Raw genomic sequence first — 17203 nt, 5'->3', positions numbered from 1 at the left:
ACCACTGATGTTCAGCTAATTGTATTTAACAGCAAACAATACAAGAACCAGAATCCTGGTTTTCAGCAATTCCAACCGGTAACTGAAGCAATAATTTGTTTTGTTGACGAACATGTACAAATCTCTTTTTGAAATTCACACACAAATGCACAAGCCTGCAAATAAGAAACAGCACGTGCTAACCACGTGGCTGCAAAAAAAATCACAGAAAGCTTTACGTATATTTAAATAAATTAATGCATACAGCTCAAAGCAGAATCTTATTCAGAACCATCAAAGCGTGCAGGTGACTTCGTCTTCATTCAGGTCACCCCTGCAAATTTTATAAACATGAGAACCTAGCAACAGCGTACACAGTAGGACTGCGGCCGGCTTGTCCCAACCGTTACCTGCCCTGTCTGAATTCCTGTCCCGAAAAAGGCCCTGAACTTGTGGGTGCGACACTGTTCGATAGACTTCTGGACCTGGATGCAAAGCCCGATCCTCAAACTGTACTTGACAGGTATGGTTCAAACAAATACAAGCTGGCATCTGCTTTTTATGGCCATCACCACCTGTGTATGGGGTGTCTCTAGCAAGAAACAAAGCGTGGTGACATTTGGGCCAGCTCATAGCACAGACAAAGTTTTTCCCAGCCATCATATCATACCTGGAAGCTCTGTTGCGGTTATTTCAGGCGCAAGACTATCGTGAGGAAAATTTTTAAGTAAAAAAACCGACTGAACTTGTGAGCGAAACACAAAAAATAGAAAATGCGTTTCTATCCTAAATACTGTCTATTTTGTGCAATTTTTCTTGCAGTGATTATTGACCAACTTGCCCCAAAGTGTGCGCTACTCAACAAGGCCATTCAATAGTGATGTCAAGCATCAAAATATTATCTCAGGCAGAAACAAACCAGCCTCGTGTCCACACCATCAAGACACAGCATCCTTCTGCCCTAAAATGTCGTCTACGAGCATAAAAATTGCTGGCAGTGTCCTGAACTGATGATAATACCATCGAGGTCAACTGAGTATGCGATCACTTCGAAAACGACACCTTTCACATGGCAGGTTTCCCAAAGAACTCTCAGCAGCAGCCTCTTTCATGCTTAACCTTGCTAGAGCCTGTGATGTCGATTGCGAATTATTGGCACAGTTCTTTAGGCTATCAGAACAACACAGCTGAGCCAAACTTTCATGCAATTCTGCAGAAAGTATCGAAGTAAAGCGTATCGGTTGGCTGTGTGCACCGTTAGTGCTAGCCTTTACTTCTCATAGGTCAGAAATGCAAGACGGCTTTTCGTGTGACGACTTTAAGTATTGAATCATTTGCTGCTAGTTTCTTTTTATGACGAAATTTATTGCCTCAGGGCATGAATCGGTAAAGGTGTGATGAAGGATGCATCAATGATTCATCACAACTTCCTCTTGCGGGAAACAGTTCTCCGAGATCTGCTCGAATCAGATCCTGAGAGCGAGGAACTGATCTTGTTGGTCTTTTCTTGTTTTTCAGAATCACTCCTTTCTTTCAACCCACTCTACTCGCTGCTGAATGACGAAGAGCGGGAAGATCTTCGGAAATACATAAGAGATTTCGCTGCCACAGTGTGCATAGACAGTTTCAATCAAAGACCTTCAAATCGGATGCTTATTTTTATTCATGCCTACAAAGAACACAGCGCTGCGAACACAGCAACCTGCGCTACAGCTGTAAAACTGAATTAGTAAATGAATAACGCATCGCTAGCTCCTTCACACAAGCCGTGCCATCGCGGTTGGGCCAAGGAAAAACCTTGAACTGTGGAAGTGAATAAAAACCAAAAATTTACTTCTGTCCGAAACTGCGGCCGTTTATTATGACATCTAAAAAAAGAGAGTGAGAAATCAGTAATAAACAACTTTTTAAAGAATAATAGTTGTAGTTAATATCATGTTTTGTGTGCTGTCGCGTTCTGCGCAAACATTTGATAATATTGACTGTTCTTCTTACCAATAGCCTTTATTGTGAGTTAATGGTTTCCAATCGTATCATAGTATAGTTTCTTCAATACCTTGAGCGTCCAGCGCAACCGTGCTTCACAATAATTCTGTTTGGTTTTTCCTAATGACTCTCAAATAAGTACGGAAGGCATCCACTGTAAATGCACAGTTTACGACTTTTCCAAATACTGTTTAGTCTCTTACATCAGGGAATCCAATAATTGCACTCATAAACCTAACTCCAAAACTGTTCCGCCGTAGCGACCGCTACTTTATGCGAACTACCATGTGCTGCTGGCTTTTGTGGAGCGAAACAAAGTTGCGGATCTCAACCAGTTTCCGGGTTACCGTGTCCGGCTGAGCTCTTGGTGGCTGCATGTCATTTCACCGATGTCCAGTGCAGTACTGGATAAGGCCCACTGGCGGGCCTCATAGTGAGTTTTAGGAGGTTGGAAGGAGGAGCATATTGATTTTCTGATTGTGTATTATCCTATTTGTGTTTGGAGAGAAGTTTCTCAGTCTAAGAAAAAGAAATTTTACTCCGACTGCGCTTTTAGAGGCTTTTCTCTGATTGTACTCGACAAAACAAAAAAAAAGACGACCGGTTCTCAAGCACATATAGATGTGCTAAGCTGCGCCCACATCCCGGAGTCTTGCGTGAAGTCAGTTCTTCAAAAGCAAGGCGATAACAGCCTCTTTTACAGGTTTAACCGCGTCTTTTTGCACCACATTATTTCCAGCTCCAATGAGAAAATATAACTGCAGGCTTAATTTTCCTACCATGTTTCAAAATTTTGTTTTCCCATCTGATAAGGCTGATGGCCAGCCGCCTTTGTGTTCTCAGATGAAGCTTCCTCGAAGTGTGTGCACTAATTTACGCATCTAGTGATATCGATGCAGGGACCGAAAATATCTAGAGAAACAATTGCAAGGTGGGTTTTTGAGGCACGCGCATAGGGAGGGTAAGCACCTTCGTGGTTCTGGAAACGCATTCCGCCGTCACAAAGACAAGATATTAGAAAACAACCACCGGCTTCACTCCGAGCTCCTCGTGAACAGCGCCGTCATGAGAGCATTCCTTGTCGTAAAAACGCAAATAGGTGTGGCCTGAAGTGCAAAATCGCCAAATTTGCCTTGCTCCGCCGCCTTTCTTCTCGCGATTAGTGCCGCCTCGACCAGTGTCGCCCCTGTCACACCACGCTATCAGCACCTGCATGTTTTGCCCATCTGAACATGCGTACCTCCGATGGTGACGTACGCCAGCAGAGGCCACAATTACTGTCGCCGAGCGAACCAGCATAGCACGCACATCAAAATTACTTTCTGAATGCGTTAAATCAACGGCTAAAAGCACGAAACGTTGCTTTCTTCGCTACGACTTACCAAAAACGACCAATTGGGTCCAAAATTTTAACAAGTGTGGCCCGGCATCACGTTACAAAAACGGCGACAGTTTGACAGTATCAGTAACACTCAGTGTTTCGATATAATTAATCCACGATTTTCATCAGTGTTCAGGAATGAACATGAAGCATCGTTTCTATATCCTACTTCACTTCCTCAATGCCAGCCATCATTTTTCTTCGATATAGTATTTCTTCCATAAGTCACATATTAAAAATTTTTGTCACCAAATGGAATTAATAAAATTAGCTCTCAGTTTAGCATAACCCCAAGGATATTGCTTCTGAACATTTGTGTTCGTTGGATTCGCAGTCACTCGACGCAGGTATCATCCAAAATGAGTGGATAATGACAAGGTTTTTCTGGTGTTAAAATCAGGTAGCACTGACTCATCACTAGAATACCATCCCTTTTCGCTGACTAGCATATCTGTTAGTTCACGGAACACGTTATCCACTATCAGGCTATGCAGCCTATAGATTGCTCAAATTTTTTTACTCCATTTCCACATGGATTTTGTTGATGCGAGTCATTCTCTGGCCAGCTTTCTTCATAATCTTTAATAAATTCTTTATAGTAACTTACGAACTGATGACATCTTTTTAGACGTTTACAAAGCATTTTATCAGATACCTTATGAACGCCTACTCCTAAAGCTATTGCTACTAACTTGGATCTACCAATAGTGCCATCTATAAATGAATTGCTCACACATTGCTCATACTACTCGTTCGTTGTCGATACTAATTGATCTCTAGTCTTGTAAAGGTAACGTCAGGTGCTCCATAAGGAAGTGTCGTTGGTCTCCTTCTATTTCTTATTTCCATTCATCATTTGCTACAAAATGCGTATTGATATACCTATCTGTTCTCTGACAACGTCGTTATATATTAATACCCCGGTAAATAATAATATTGAACAAGAACTCATCCAGATCACCCTTAACCGCATTCAAGCACGGTGTAATTCTTGGTTGCTAACTTTTAGTCCCAATAAATGCATGCTCATGTCTTTTCATCGCAGTCACATCACCCACTTGTTTGCACACGCGATTTCTGGTTTTCCTGTTGAACTTGTCCCAACCTATACTTACGTAGACAAGCCATTCAGCAATGATGTAAGCATTGGAAAAACCTAACTTCATCCGGGAACAAACTAGCCTTCCTTAAAGGCGATGCTCATGCCGCTCCGCAAAATGCAAAGTAACTCTCCCACACAACTTTGATCAGGTCAAAACTAGACTATGGGTACGCCGTGGCAAACGTTCCTCATTGATTCATTAGAAGCAGTGCACAACACAGCCGACCGTTTCATTTTTCGTGCATACACATACGGTATAAGCGTTTCATATCTCAAGCTACAGTTCTATTTACCCAGTATTGCCCTCTATCTCCACATTGCTAGCCTTTGTTCATTTCACGGATATTGTTATTCCCAGCTTAGACAGGCAGAACACATCGGCGCACTCCCAATACGCACGTCTCACGGCATTAGTCATCAATTAAATGCTTCACGCCCAACATGACAGTACTACTACTTTCTAGAAATCATTTATCATTCAAACAACAAGTCAATGAAACGACCTTCGTGATGAAATCGCATCCATCACATGCCCATTGATCTACCTAGTCAATGTCATTTCGCACCTATCATCAAGCAAAAAAAAAGTTAGGTTAGTTTCTTATGTTAACCCGACTCTTTAAGTAAACCCTATAGAAGCGAGTATTTAAGTAAATAAAAGTGAAATGAATGAGAAATTTCACGCTGGCTTCTATTGGATGCAAGCATCTAAGTAGCTGTTCTGGTCATTAAGGCCATCGAAACGGTTTCGTTTTGTTTTTAACAGTAATACAAAGTTCGTAACTGATGTGAATTTATTGTGCAATCTATGAGTGACAAAAATTTGCTGTCGTTTAGCTCTGATTAGCCTTAGTTGAATTGCGAAAGCTTCTTTTCCTTGGCTCGTCGTCAACGACTCATTCTACATCTCATTCCGACGCTCTCGAGAACTCAAACAGGTCTCTTCCGCAGCTGAAGAGCCACTCCGGGACGTGGCACGACTTCTTCTAGCCGCATATTCTTTACGACGCTTATCGAGTAGTGCGGCACGCTGTTGTGACGTCTCTTGAGCGCGTTGTCTCTTCTTCGCTTCGTTCTGTCGTTGTTGCGGTGCTCTCCATAATGACTACTGCTGCTGCTGCTGTAGCTGATAGGAAGAAAAGGAAAGTGCACGGGCCTGCCTACTGGCTCAAGCCGAGCCACGCTCGCTGCCACGTGCTGAAAACAGGAGAGTTAAAGGATAGAAGAGCAAAGATACAAAGAAAAGGCGGCTCATATGATCCTGGCTGATCACGGAGGCAGTGCAATACCGGGCCGACCCATGCCAGAGTGCTTTAAGCCGAGCAATACGCACTGAGGCGAAGCGCATATATATATATATATATATATATATATATATCTATATATATATATATATATATATATATATATATATATATATATATATATATATATATATATATATATATATATATATCCACTCCGCGAGGCGACACCCACTGTCCCTCTACCCCAGCGGAGCACATCTGCTGGAGCGAGCGGCCGACGGCGGCGCCATCTGTTGGAGCGCGCTGCGGCGTTGATAGTCAACGGTGGCTCAAGGTCTTTCGTGGGCCGCGCATATGACGTACGGCATACGGCGGGACGAGCCGAAATAGCTCGCTGGCGGGAGTAGTAATGCTTTCGCTCTAAAAAATGAATGATCCAAGCAATTTTCTCGAAGTAGTTAATAAAAAGGCTAAGGCGCCCGCGCAAATTTTAGATCCGAGCCTTTTTAAAGCAGCCAATTTGAAGCAAAACCACCACCACCGACGGCAGCTCTGCTCACCGTGGCTATTAGTGCGTACGTATCCTCGCCTGACATCTTACGCTACTTTATGAAGCAAACGCACCAGACATATTGAGCGTATGGGAACAAGAATTTGTCAAAATATATTTTTATTCTTAAATCCCCGCAATATATCACAACACGTAGCATGAATGTTCATGTTTCGTGTATTATTCAGTGTTTAAAATATTTGAGAAGCAGAGATTTTTTCGAATTTTTTGCGTCAATAAGTGTATGTGCCTACCTCACATGTTTCCTCGTGCACGACCACTATACGCGTCAAGCGCCGCCTATAGGGGTGCCACTGAAACCCCCCTAGCGATCGCCGTAGAAAACACAGGCGGGGCACTTTCCCCTGCTTCCTCATTCCTGCAGCAAGCATGGCTGAAGTTCGCACATGTGATTTGCCGTTTGTGCGCGTGCGTGAAGATTATTTCTGCGGAGACAGCTTCGGAAAAGGAAGTAAACTGTTTGAAAGTCGACATGTGTTCGACGTCGCAGCTGTATAGGACGACCCGATCCGCATTCGTGCAAAATGCTTGTCGCAAACAAGTGTCACAAAGCCCGGCTACGATATGGAGCTTATCGTGAGTACATCGCTTCATTTAAATCTGTGTCTACGCTTAAGCGATGTCCTTGGAGAAGGATCGCATAGGTCCACTTTATATTTCTGGAGTGTGCAACTGGTGCCTGCCTCGTAAGCCCATTCAAGCAGCCAAATAAAGACTCGCGTGGCGAACGCTTCGGCGACACGCTTGTACACTGACACATGCTGAACGCTGATCGCCAATCATTTTCACCGCCTTAAGTGTTTGGAGAAAGACTGCATAGGCCATTCTATCCCTCTGCAATGAGAAACTGGTGCCTCCTTCGCACGCCCGACCAAGCGGCCAGCAATAAAGCCGCGCGCGCCAAACGCTGTGATGTGTCGTTGAATTAGCGTTAGAGCGCCATTTGTAGCTGCAATTATGTTTATCTGTCGCTTGGTTTTGCAGAGACCGCCTCTCTGCACTCTGTCTCCTCTCGATCTGCGTTCCTAGAATAGTAAAATTTTAAATTGTTGGTTTCAATGACCCGAACCGACAAACGTGCTATAAGGGACGCTGTAGTGGAGCTCACCGGATTAAGGGCCCAACCCCCAAGCCCCCGCGGTGGGTGAAAAGCGCGCACATCACGGTTGCGGCATGATCGATTACTTTTATACTGAAACTGAAGTCAGTATAGTAAACTGTTGTTTTTGCAAGAGGTACCTCCTTGCGTTGTCGGGTTCTGTGTCTCAAAGCTCGCTGCTCACCTTGCTCTTTCACGCTGGCTACGCGCGTAGTTAATATCACAAGCCCAGCTTAGTCTCAACAAAAAGAATGCTTCATTGCATCGCGTAGTTGTTATTGACCAACTGAACCTGCACACAAAGCGATTGTTTCCTTCCGTGTAATTAGAGCCAAAGCTCTAAGTCACCATGCTTTGATTCAAATTGAGATTAAAAAGTTTTTCTTAATATTATTATTGGCAGGTTCCAGAGCTTGCCTCAAAGATGCAGTGTGCACCTGCAAAACAGGGAATGGAGGCCGCTGTAAACATATAGCAGCAGTTGTACACTATGTTAATTGCACGCAAAACAATTTTTTTTTATTGATACTGTTGACCCTCGCTTGAGGGTCGTTACAGGGAGGGAATACAATGCAATGTACAACAGAAAAAATTCATGTCTCATAACATCAAGTTGGGTGCCGCCGACACAAAATATCGATAGAACGTTCGAACTTGTGCACTTCCGATTGTTCGACAACTTCAACAGGTAAAGCATTCCAAATTTCGATGACATCAGGAAAAAAATAGTAACGAAAAACATCAATACGTGAGTCGTAAGGCTTGATCGATCGAGTGTGGCTTGTTCTCGCGCTCCGTCTTCCCGGAGGCTGAACATATCTATCAGATTTTATCTTGAAGTGCCCTTGAATTATTTGAAGAAAAGTTTTAGTCTTGATTTTGTTCTTCGATTTTCCAGTGACTCGAGCCCACATGAGTTCAGCATTTCCGTCACTGAGTCCCTTCTTCTGTATCTTGACGATATAAACCGAGCAGCCATTCTTTGGATTCGTTCCAGTTTATCTTTTAGAACTTTTTGGTGCGGGCTCCAGACGACACAAGCGTACTCCAAGGATGGGCGCATGAATGTTTTGTAAGCTATCAGTTTGACATCTTTTGTTGCATGTTCCAATTTTTTCCTCAGAAAGTAAAGTTTTTGGGAAGCTGTCGAGCACACATTATTAATATGTTTATGCCACTGCAGATTATGTGCAATTGTGACGCCTAAATACTTGAAGGTATCAACATTTTTTAGATTATTTTTTCCAACATTATAAGAAAATAACTGCAAAGTCTTCTTATTAGTTATATGCGTAAAAGTTGGTTTTGTGTAATTAATTTCCATGCCCCATTTTTCGCACCAAAGATGCAAGGAATTAAGGGCACGGTTTATTCTAATTTGGTCGGCAGCTTGTGTTATTCGAGAATAAATTAAACAGTCGTCTGCAAAAAGCTTCAATTCTACGGGAGACTCGGTAACCTCGTTAATATCATTAATATAAATTAGGAACAGTAATGGAGCTAAAACCGACCCTTGAGGAACGCCAGAAAATACTTCTAATGTAGAAGAAAAACAATCATCCACATGCACAACCTGCCTGCGATTATTCAAATAGGCTTTAATCCACTTAAGAATGGTTTCGCTAATTCCTGCTTTGTGTAACTTGAAAAGTAATTTACTGTGTGGAACCTTGTCAAATGCTTTTGCAAAATCTACGCAAATGACATCTATTTGTTCTTGGGCATCTATGGCTGAACTAAAATCAGGTATCGTTTCTATGAGCTGTGTTATGGTAGATAGCCCTCTTCGGAACCCGTGCTGATGCTGATAAAAGAACGCGTTATCCTCGAGGAAAGTTAGTATATGTTTACTTATGATATGTTCCAATAGTTTACAGCTGATACTTGTCAGGGAAATTAGGCGATAATTATTTGCGAGTAGTCGGTCGCCGTTTTTAAAAACAGGTGTTACGACTGCGCACCGCCAATCTTGTGGCAACGAGTTAGTGTGTAGGGACTTTGTAAAGATTATCGTCAAGAAAAATGATATCCATTCAGCGTATCGCTTTAAAAACTGGGTTGGAATCCCATCCGGCCCGCTAGCCTTTTTAGAATCCAAAAGCAACAATTGATTAAACACGCCGGCCTGAGTCACGACCAGGTCTTCCATCGAACATGAAAGGGAGGAAGGCGGGTACGCGTCACAGTCATCATTGCTTGGTTTAGCAAAAACACACTGGAAAATTTATTGAAATGATCTGCTATTTTTGTTTTTTCTGTTACTATGTTCTCACTAATTTGAATTCTATTGATTTCCTCTTTATTGCCACTAAGGTAAAGCCAAAACTTCCGAGGTGCCGTTTTAACGAAGCTACTTAACTTTTTATTAAAAAATTGCTCTTTTGATTCCATCAGAGCCGTTTTTAAACTCCTTCGCAATTTCGATACCTCAGCTGAGCTCACTTTTCTCCTGCGCAGCCTCTTTATCTTGCGCTTGATGTGTATAATAGGTCGATTAATCCAAGGGTTACGGGGTTTTATTTTCTTTTCTCGAGTTGGAATGAATCTGTCAACGCAATGTTTTATGATATTCTTGAAACGTAGCCATAGGTTTTCAACTGGTTCACAATCGCAGGCAAGTTCGAATTCATTATATGACATTTCTAAAAAAATCTTGAATGGATGTGTCGTCTGCCTGCCTATAAGCCTTAAATTGTACAGATACAAAGGGTTGGCCACGACTGTTTGTTTTGATCGGAATGTGCACAGAAACCATTCTGTGGTCAGATATCCCGTCTTTAACAGACACAGTACAGTCACCCACTCTGTCCGAAAGAAACACCAAGTCCAGAAGTGACAGGGATTCGAGTGTTACCCTCGTGTCTTCTTCCACGATTTGTTTAAGATTGTGCGAAAACATTATCTGCAGCAGTGCTTCGGAACTAGAAATTTCAACGTTCCCAGGTAGAAGCCTGTCCCAGTTAATGCTAGGCAAATTAAAATCTCCGGTCATTATTAGTCTGGTGGTACGGTTCAAGTGAGTGCATAAGAACATATTAAGGTCATCCAAAAACTCTGGTGAAGTGGCAGGCGGCCTATACACTGCGCCAACAAGGTAAGCAACACTCGCATAAGTAATTTTGCACCAAACTGTTTCAGGCAAAGTGCACGCGACCATTACTGCATCTATAGATCTTTTGACAATGATTGCAACACCCCCACCACGAGTATCCCTGTCCCATCTGAACATCTGGTAGTTTGGGGGCACTATACAGTGACTAGGCACACCGTTGTTTAGCCATGTTTCGGTTACGACGAGCACGTGTGGACTTTCTGTCAGTAATACATATTTTAACTCGGTTACTTTTTTAAAAAGGCTACGAGCATTCAATGGTAAGATTCGCAGCTATGACGGGGTGAGTTCAGGTGTTGATTCGCCGGAATTATCCGAGGTGTCAGAGCCATCATGCGAGTTGCCTGCTTTTCGAGTGCGATGCTTGAACTTATCTCGGGAGTTCAGGAGCGAGCGTGCGTTCTTCTCGTTGTCCCATGTGTATAACTTGTCATTTATTTTGAGCTTGTCGTCGATCAAAAAGACCTTCTCGCCCTGTGCCCTTTCAGCAGAGGCACTTTCCCACAACTTCCTTCGCACCGCTACCGTTTCCTTCGCATAGTCATTGCTCACACTAACCGATTGTCCTTTCAGTTTGCTGCAGTTCTTCAGCACTTGTTGTTTTTCTCTGCTGTCATAAAATTTCATAATAATTGGCCTAGGCCGTTCTTTGTTCTTTTTCCCTATGCCATGAATTTTTTCGACGGTTTTTACTTCAACTCCCAGCGTATCATAAAAAATTTTATCTATGACAGCTGCCTTTAACTCCGTCTCTGAATCGCCGATTTTTTCAGAAACACCAAAAACCAGCAGATTGTTACGACGACTATAGTTTTCATACTCAATCAGTTTTCTGGCCTGTTGCTGAACTGTTACCTCAAGATATTCAATTCTTTTGTTCAATTCTTGTATCACTGCCAGAGAATCAGTCAGTCTATCAGTCTTTTCATTCAGCTGACCAATATCCTTGCTGATATTAGTCAACCGGCAGTCAGACGCGGCTTGATTATCTATAATCGTCTGTAACAGCTCAGCTGTCTTAGGTCCGGGGTTTTCTTCTATGTCTCCCGACATCAGCAGCATCAGCACGGACCAACAGTCAATAACAATGCAATGAAGCCGACCAGGGCACGGCAGGACGACTAAAAATCTATTGTCACTACGGTAACAGCAGTCTGTGGATGGGGAACCAACTTGCACAAACAGCAGCAGCGGGTGAGCCATGCTGTCCGCAGGCCAGATGCCGTGCCCTCTGATCTGGTCGGTGTCGCGTCGCTCCTTAAGTTGATCGGCTGCTGGTGACGTCACATCTCGTGGTCGATATCCCTTGATTGTGTTGTTGCTTGTCACGTGGCCCGCGCAAAGCATCAGGGGTTGTATCACGGTGATGTTGGTCGTTGATACCGGGGTGGGCGTCGCATGCAAAATCCACGGCAGAACCTGCACAAACAGCAGCAGCGGGTGAGCCATGCTGTCCGCAGGCCAGATGCCGTGCCCTCTCCGTGTACAAGTGGCCAAAGAAACTGGGGCAAACCATCTGTGAAGTGTCTGGGGATTTATAAAAAAGGAGCCTGCCTGAACAGCTTCCTTGGACGAGCAGTGGAGCAAGTTGTTCTTTTATTGCCACCAGCTTCTCCACCTGCTCAGGATGCGGCTGCAGTTGCTGTACTGCTTGATTGACTGTTGAGCGAAGTCTGCTCACTAGTTACAGCAATTGGCCACGAGCTCTCTGTGAGAGTTAGGAACAATCTTAACAAGTGGCAGCCCTTTCACCGGCACCAAAAGTCATTCGAGGAAATGTGCTCACCTCAGCACTGCACCGTTGTAGTGAACCACAGAGCAACAGTGAAAACTAAATGTACTTTTACATGGGGCATGTAATGGAAACGCTAGAGGAAATTTCAAATATAGAAGTGAAAACACGAAAACCCAAAAGAGATGTGATCTTCTGGAAAAATATGCGCGCCACTCGCATTTCAGCAAGCAACAAGGCACACACCATCCCGAGGTCCAGGCGGCAACCCGCTGAAGTGGATGAAGAGCTTTTTAAAGAGAAAACTTTTTCGTCACCAGCTACAACCTACGGTGTTGCTTTAGAAGCGAAAGCATTGGTAACATTTACCAATAAGGTTGGGGCAGAGGTTCGCAAGTGCGGTTGGTCTGTGACGTTGGAGCAGCCATGGCTCTGCAGCGCACCTGATGGAATTGTCTCTAAACAATCGAAGGAATCTTTGCTCGAAGTCAAATTCCCTTTTACATACAGAAATCAATCGATTGTGGACATTGAGAACAAGGTTTGCAATGTGTCATACCTGCTGTTCAATGGTACAATGCTGCAACTAAAGAAAACGCACATGTATTTTACCCAAGTTCAGGTGTCACTCTATGTGCTGGGCCTTGAACTACGTTATTTCTGTGTGTATTCTAAAAATAAGCAAATCACCGTGAGGGTTTTTGTGGACAAAGACTTTGTGTGCGCATCTATCGCCAAGCTGGAGAACATCTAATTCTCGCAGTTGCTGCCCACTTTATCAAGGGCAGCAAACTTTGAGGTATGTTGATTTGGACACACAGCAGCGTGCTTAGTGTTGAAGGTGTTATCACCTTTATAAAATAAACACATTTTAACAGTTCACATCAATGATTTCGTTTTTTTTTCACAAACAAGAAAAACATTACATTCACTGTCTTTTCACAATATGATACATGAACCAGATCTATGGGCCATAAATGTGCAATCTATGGCTGCTCTTTTGGTTTAATAACTCGCTTCTGAAGATTTGTGTGCACACCACACACGTCGATTATTTTTGTAGAATGCGGAACCAAATCTGCTAAGAGTTTCTGTAAGAGTATGCGGTAAATCTTCATTCGTTGGATACATTGTTCAGCATGTATCGTAGCGGTCAGAACCTTGTGAGTTTCTAAAACCTCTTCTCTAGAGAACGGCTCATCTGGAATTTAGCACCACAGTCTGCCAGCTGACTTGTAATTTGGAGAAATCCCTTGTTTGCCAAGACAATGTCACCTGGATTCAAAAGATGTAAAATTCCAATATCTGTTGTTACTAAGGACCCCGCCGCGGGGGCTCAGTGGTTAGGGCGCTCGACTACTGATCCGGAGTTCCCGGGTTCGAACCCGACCGCGGCGGCTGCGTTTTTATGGAGGAAAAACGCTAAGGCGCCCGTGTGCTGTGCGATGTCAGTGCACGTTAAAGATCCCCAGGTGGTCGAAATTATTCCGGAGCCCTCCACTACGGCACCTATTCTCCCTTTCTTTCTCTCCCTCTTTTATCCCTTCCCTTACTGCGCGGTTCAGGTGTCCAAAGATATATGAGACAGATACTGCGCCATTTCCTTTCCCCAAAAAACCAATTATTTATGTTACTAAGGAATCTGTGGCACGGTCACCATGAGGTCTGGATAGAAAGCTAATTATTCCGCTTGGTGCGATGCCTACAAGAAACTTCACTGCATAGCATCCTTTGTAACCAGAAAGCATAAGTACTTTCTCATGCACTGTAGCTCGCACAGAGCAAGAGACCTCAGTACAATCAATTATTACGCGACACTGGGTGTAGTGCGGCTTGAAGCATTCTGGCATCGTTAGTTCATTCGTTGACTGTGGCGGCCAATATATGATGGGTCGCATTTTCTGGTGCAGAATGTTAAGGATGAGAAATAAACGACGTGAACATGTTGTTCTATGAATACTAAAAGGACTGCTAGAGCTGAGTAAGACAAATTTAACTTAATCTTCATTAAAAACAGTAACAGCTTGTTTTAAGTATTAACAACTTCAACATGCCGTTGAACATTCAATGAAGCAAGAAGAATATTTTGCAGCTTGTTGAACACTGGAACAGTGATGCCAGCAATGGAAGTCAGAACTGCCATTTTTTGGGGGTTACAAGCTGCCACACTCTGGTACCCAGAGAAACCGGAAGAAGGCACTGTGTCAACTATATCCACTGGGTCACAGGCCGAGTCCCTCATTTCCAAAGATGTGCCCGATGCTGCATCCATGCAGCTTTTCTTCCAAGGAAGCAAAACCTGTTAGAAACAGATGCAGTTTAGTTTTCAGCACTACTTGCATGCACGTTCCGAATACCAAAAACAGAAAATAAAAAGGAAGCACCAGTTAGGAGCAGTGAGCAATTCAACAGTACTTGCTTTAAGAACCATATGCCAGAGGACAGCGAAAGGTAGAAAAAGGAGACATTAGAATTTAACCAACTGCATGTTATTTATCTCACCAGCTGTGGTATTATGCACTCCACTGGCGCATGGAAATGAAGCTATAAATATGCTATCACAGTGTCAACGAAGCTGTTGGTTGTTCCGTTTCCTCCTTATATATGGCCTTTTGTCGATGCACTGCGTGCACGGCAGGGAGAGCAAAAGGCATCAAGCACATTAGTTGAGGTTGCAGATAAGTGGCACTTGTGTCTCTGCATCGCATCCTGTCATGCAGCATAAAAAAGGATTTGGCAAGTCACTGCCTGAAGTAAATGTGCAAGTCTGTATTTCCACCTGCACAAATATACGAGCACAATGTAAGCTGCCACACAATTATTCTCTTTCGGCTTCTTGCAGTCCAAAGTGCAATGCAATGAAACCTAGCTTCACATTGGAAAAACAAGCTGAGACAGAGAGAAAAGGCCTGGCTACTCTGCAAATTACAAAACCTTACACACACCCTCACAAACCGCCTGACATTCTTACGCTTACGAGCTCCATTCTGCTCTGGCCAGTCCTAGCTGTCTTGAAGCCTACACAAACCTTTAAAGCAACCTTAAAACTGAGAAATATTGATACATAATTATTGTTATTATGATCGGCATGGTCTAGGCACTTCTCTTGAGGCAGGAATGTTAATTAATATTGAAATGGTATATATAGTCAGCATGCCTCCCTTTCCTTTAATTTGGTGAATACAAAAAGATTGCTGTGTAACTGTTGGGGCAGTGATACATGCACTCTTTGTGAGCTCCAAACCACCGTGTGCACAGTGTTCTTCCTCGGGAAGGTCTGCAGGAGCAGGATCACTGGTTCTTTGCAGCTCACGTGACCGCAACCTGCAGTTGGTATATTGACTTCAAGGTGTAGATGCTACTTACCAAGCTTTTATATAAGCAAACAACTGGTTAGCCCTGACCAACCTGTAAATTGAGCATGCTGTTGAACACACTTGGAGAAATTAGAGTGCATACTTCTATCTGTCCGAGAAACGAGCTACAACATAGGTCATGTTTGTTGAAGCAGCCGTTCATTTGCCGCTCACCAAAGAAGCTTTTGAACCTTACTAAAACAAAGAAATTAAGAGACAAATCGCTAATAAACAAGGTAAAGAAACACTGGCCCAGATTAAAAGATGTAAGGGTCAACATGCTATACCAGCAAACATGTGCATACCAGTAAAATATCGTGGCATACGGAGCACACAAAAATTTATCAGAGCAGTGTGTTATGACTAAAACAGCTGGTATCGATGCCGCTGTCTAGAGTACGCAGGTTTCTTTGTTTTAGCTCACCTGCCTGAGGAGTCGGCAGCACAGCAATGCTGCAGCGAATAAATCTTTCGTGTTTCCTCGTACATCTAACATTTGACGCTAGTGTACAACAACTGTACTGAGTAAGGAAGATTGCATTATCTAGGTGGCATAACTAGAACAAGAGGCAGCAATGAACATGTTTGTTTAAACTGTGTGCATAAACACTAAAAAAAATCAGAAACCAAAGAATAGACAACCTAAACGCACTTGTCCTTTCTGTGCGACCCACTTCAAGTTAAGCTACATTTAACTGTCAGTAAACTACACAATAAAAAAGGGCACACAGCGTATCTAACATTACGTCGCGCATCAGTGACAGCTGGAGGAGGAGGAGGAAGCACTGTTTGCTTCATGGGTTTTGCGGCAAGAGTTCACAATTATGGCAACTGACAGTTCTGAGTACGAAGTTATTCCAAATATTTACAATGAAGCAGGTCACAGGATAAAGAATAACATAGAGTTTTGTTGGCAGCAACCTCGTTTTCTTGACAGATTTTTCTTATTTCATAACGGTGTTTCAAAGTTCACCCAAGAAAAGTCTTTTCTGGCATGATTGGTGCTGTCTTTTTGCAACATAAGTTTTATTATGTTTATTTTTTAAATTTTCAGCTCTTCTGCATTGACCTAACAGGGAGTGGCTATACATTGATATAATTTGTTTAAGGTTGAATGTCTTTTCTTTGTACTGTTGTTTTGCCTGGTTTTGATTTTGGCATTTAAGGATATTAGACTGATGTAAACCGCTCAAAATGGTTCAATCAGAAATTTATAAACCATGATGAGTAGAGCCATGGCAGTCGGCGCGAAGCTTTTAATGACACAAGTTAAACAAATGCAAAACAGCTGAGTATGGACTGGATACCCTACCAATCTGAGTAGTTATCTCTTTATGTGGCAGCTGTGGCTCAATAAGCTTAAATTTGGAATTTTTTACAGACTGTATTTAAAGGCTGGCATCACAGCATTTTGGCCTCATCTGGCATCATGCGAGAATTTTCGTAACATTATGCCATGTAATTACCTGACGCGTTATCGGGGTGGAAACAAAAAGCAGCAAAGCAACCAGAAAGAAAATTACCTTTTATACCTCTCAGATGACCGTGGATTCGAGCATCTGCAAGGCGTTGGAAATAGTGTAGGTAGATATAATGGGCTCCTCAGGTCATTAAAATAAAGTCCATCAATCCGCTGAT

General features: G+C 43.0%; 1 protein-coding gene across 8 annotated transcripts in view; it reads left to right on the top strand.

The window, feature by feature from the left end:
* LOC144101771 (juvenile hormone acid O-methyltransferase-like) overlaps nucleotides 1-17203 on the top strand; it is a 282036-nt gene that overhangs the window by 11027 nt on the left and 253806 nt on the right. For 3 of the 8 annotated variants that reach the window (XM_077634964.1, XM_077634965.1, XM_077634968.1), the window contains one exon: nucleotides 1498-1874. The exons of the other annotated variants lie outside the window; for them this stretch is intronic. In XM_077634964.1, coding sequence (XP_077491090.1) covers nucleotides 1498-1709 — 212 coding nt within the window. In that variant the 3' untranslated portion in view covers nucleotides 1710-1874. Of the gene's footprint in view, nucleotides 1-1497; nucleotides 1875-17203 lie in introns of those variants that run through there. 8 annotated transcript variants of the gene reach the window in all.

The sequence above is a fragment of the Amblyomma americanum genome, chromosome 8 (assembly GCF_052857255.1).
Source record: "Amblyomma americanum isolate KBUSLIRL-KWMA chromosome 8, ASM5285725v1, whole genome shotgun sequence".
Classification (NCBI taxonomy): domain Eukaryota; kingdom Metazoa; phylum Arthropoda; class Arachnida; order Ixodida; family Ixodidae; genus Amblyomma; species Amblyomma americanum.
The sequence above is the reverse complement of the archived record's forward strand: the minus strand, read 5'-3'. Positions and strand labels throughout refer to the sequence as shown.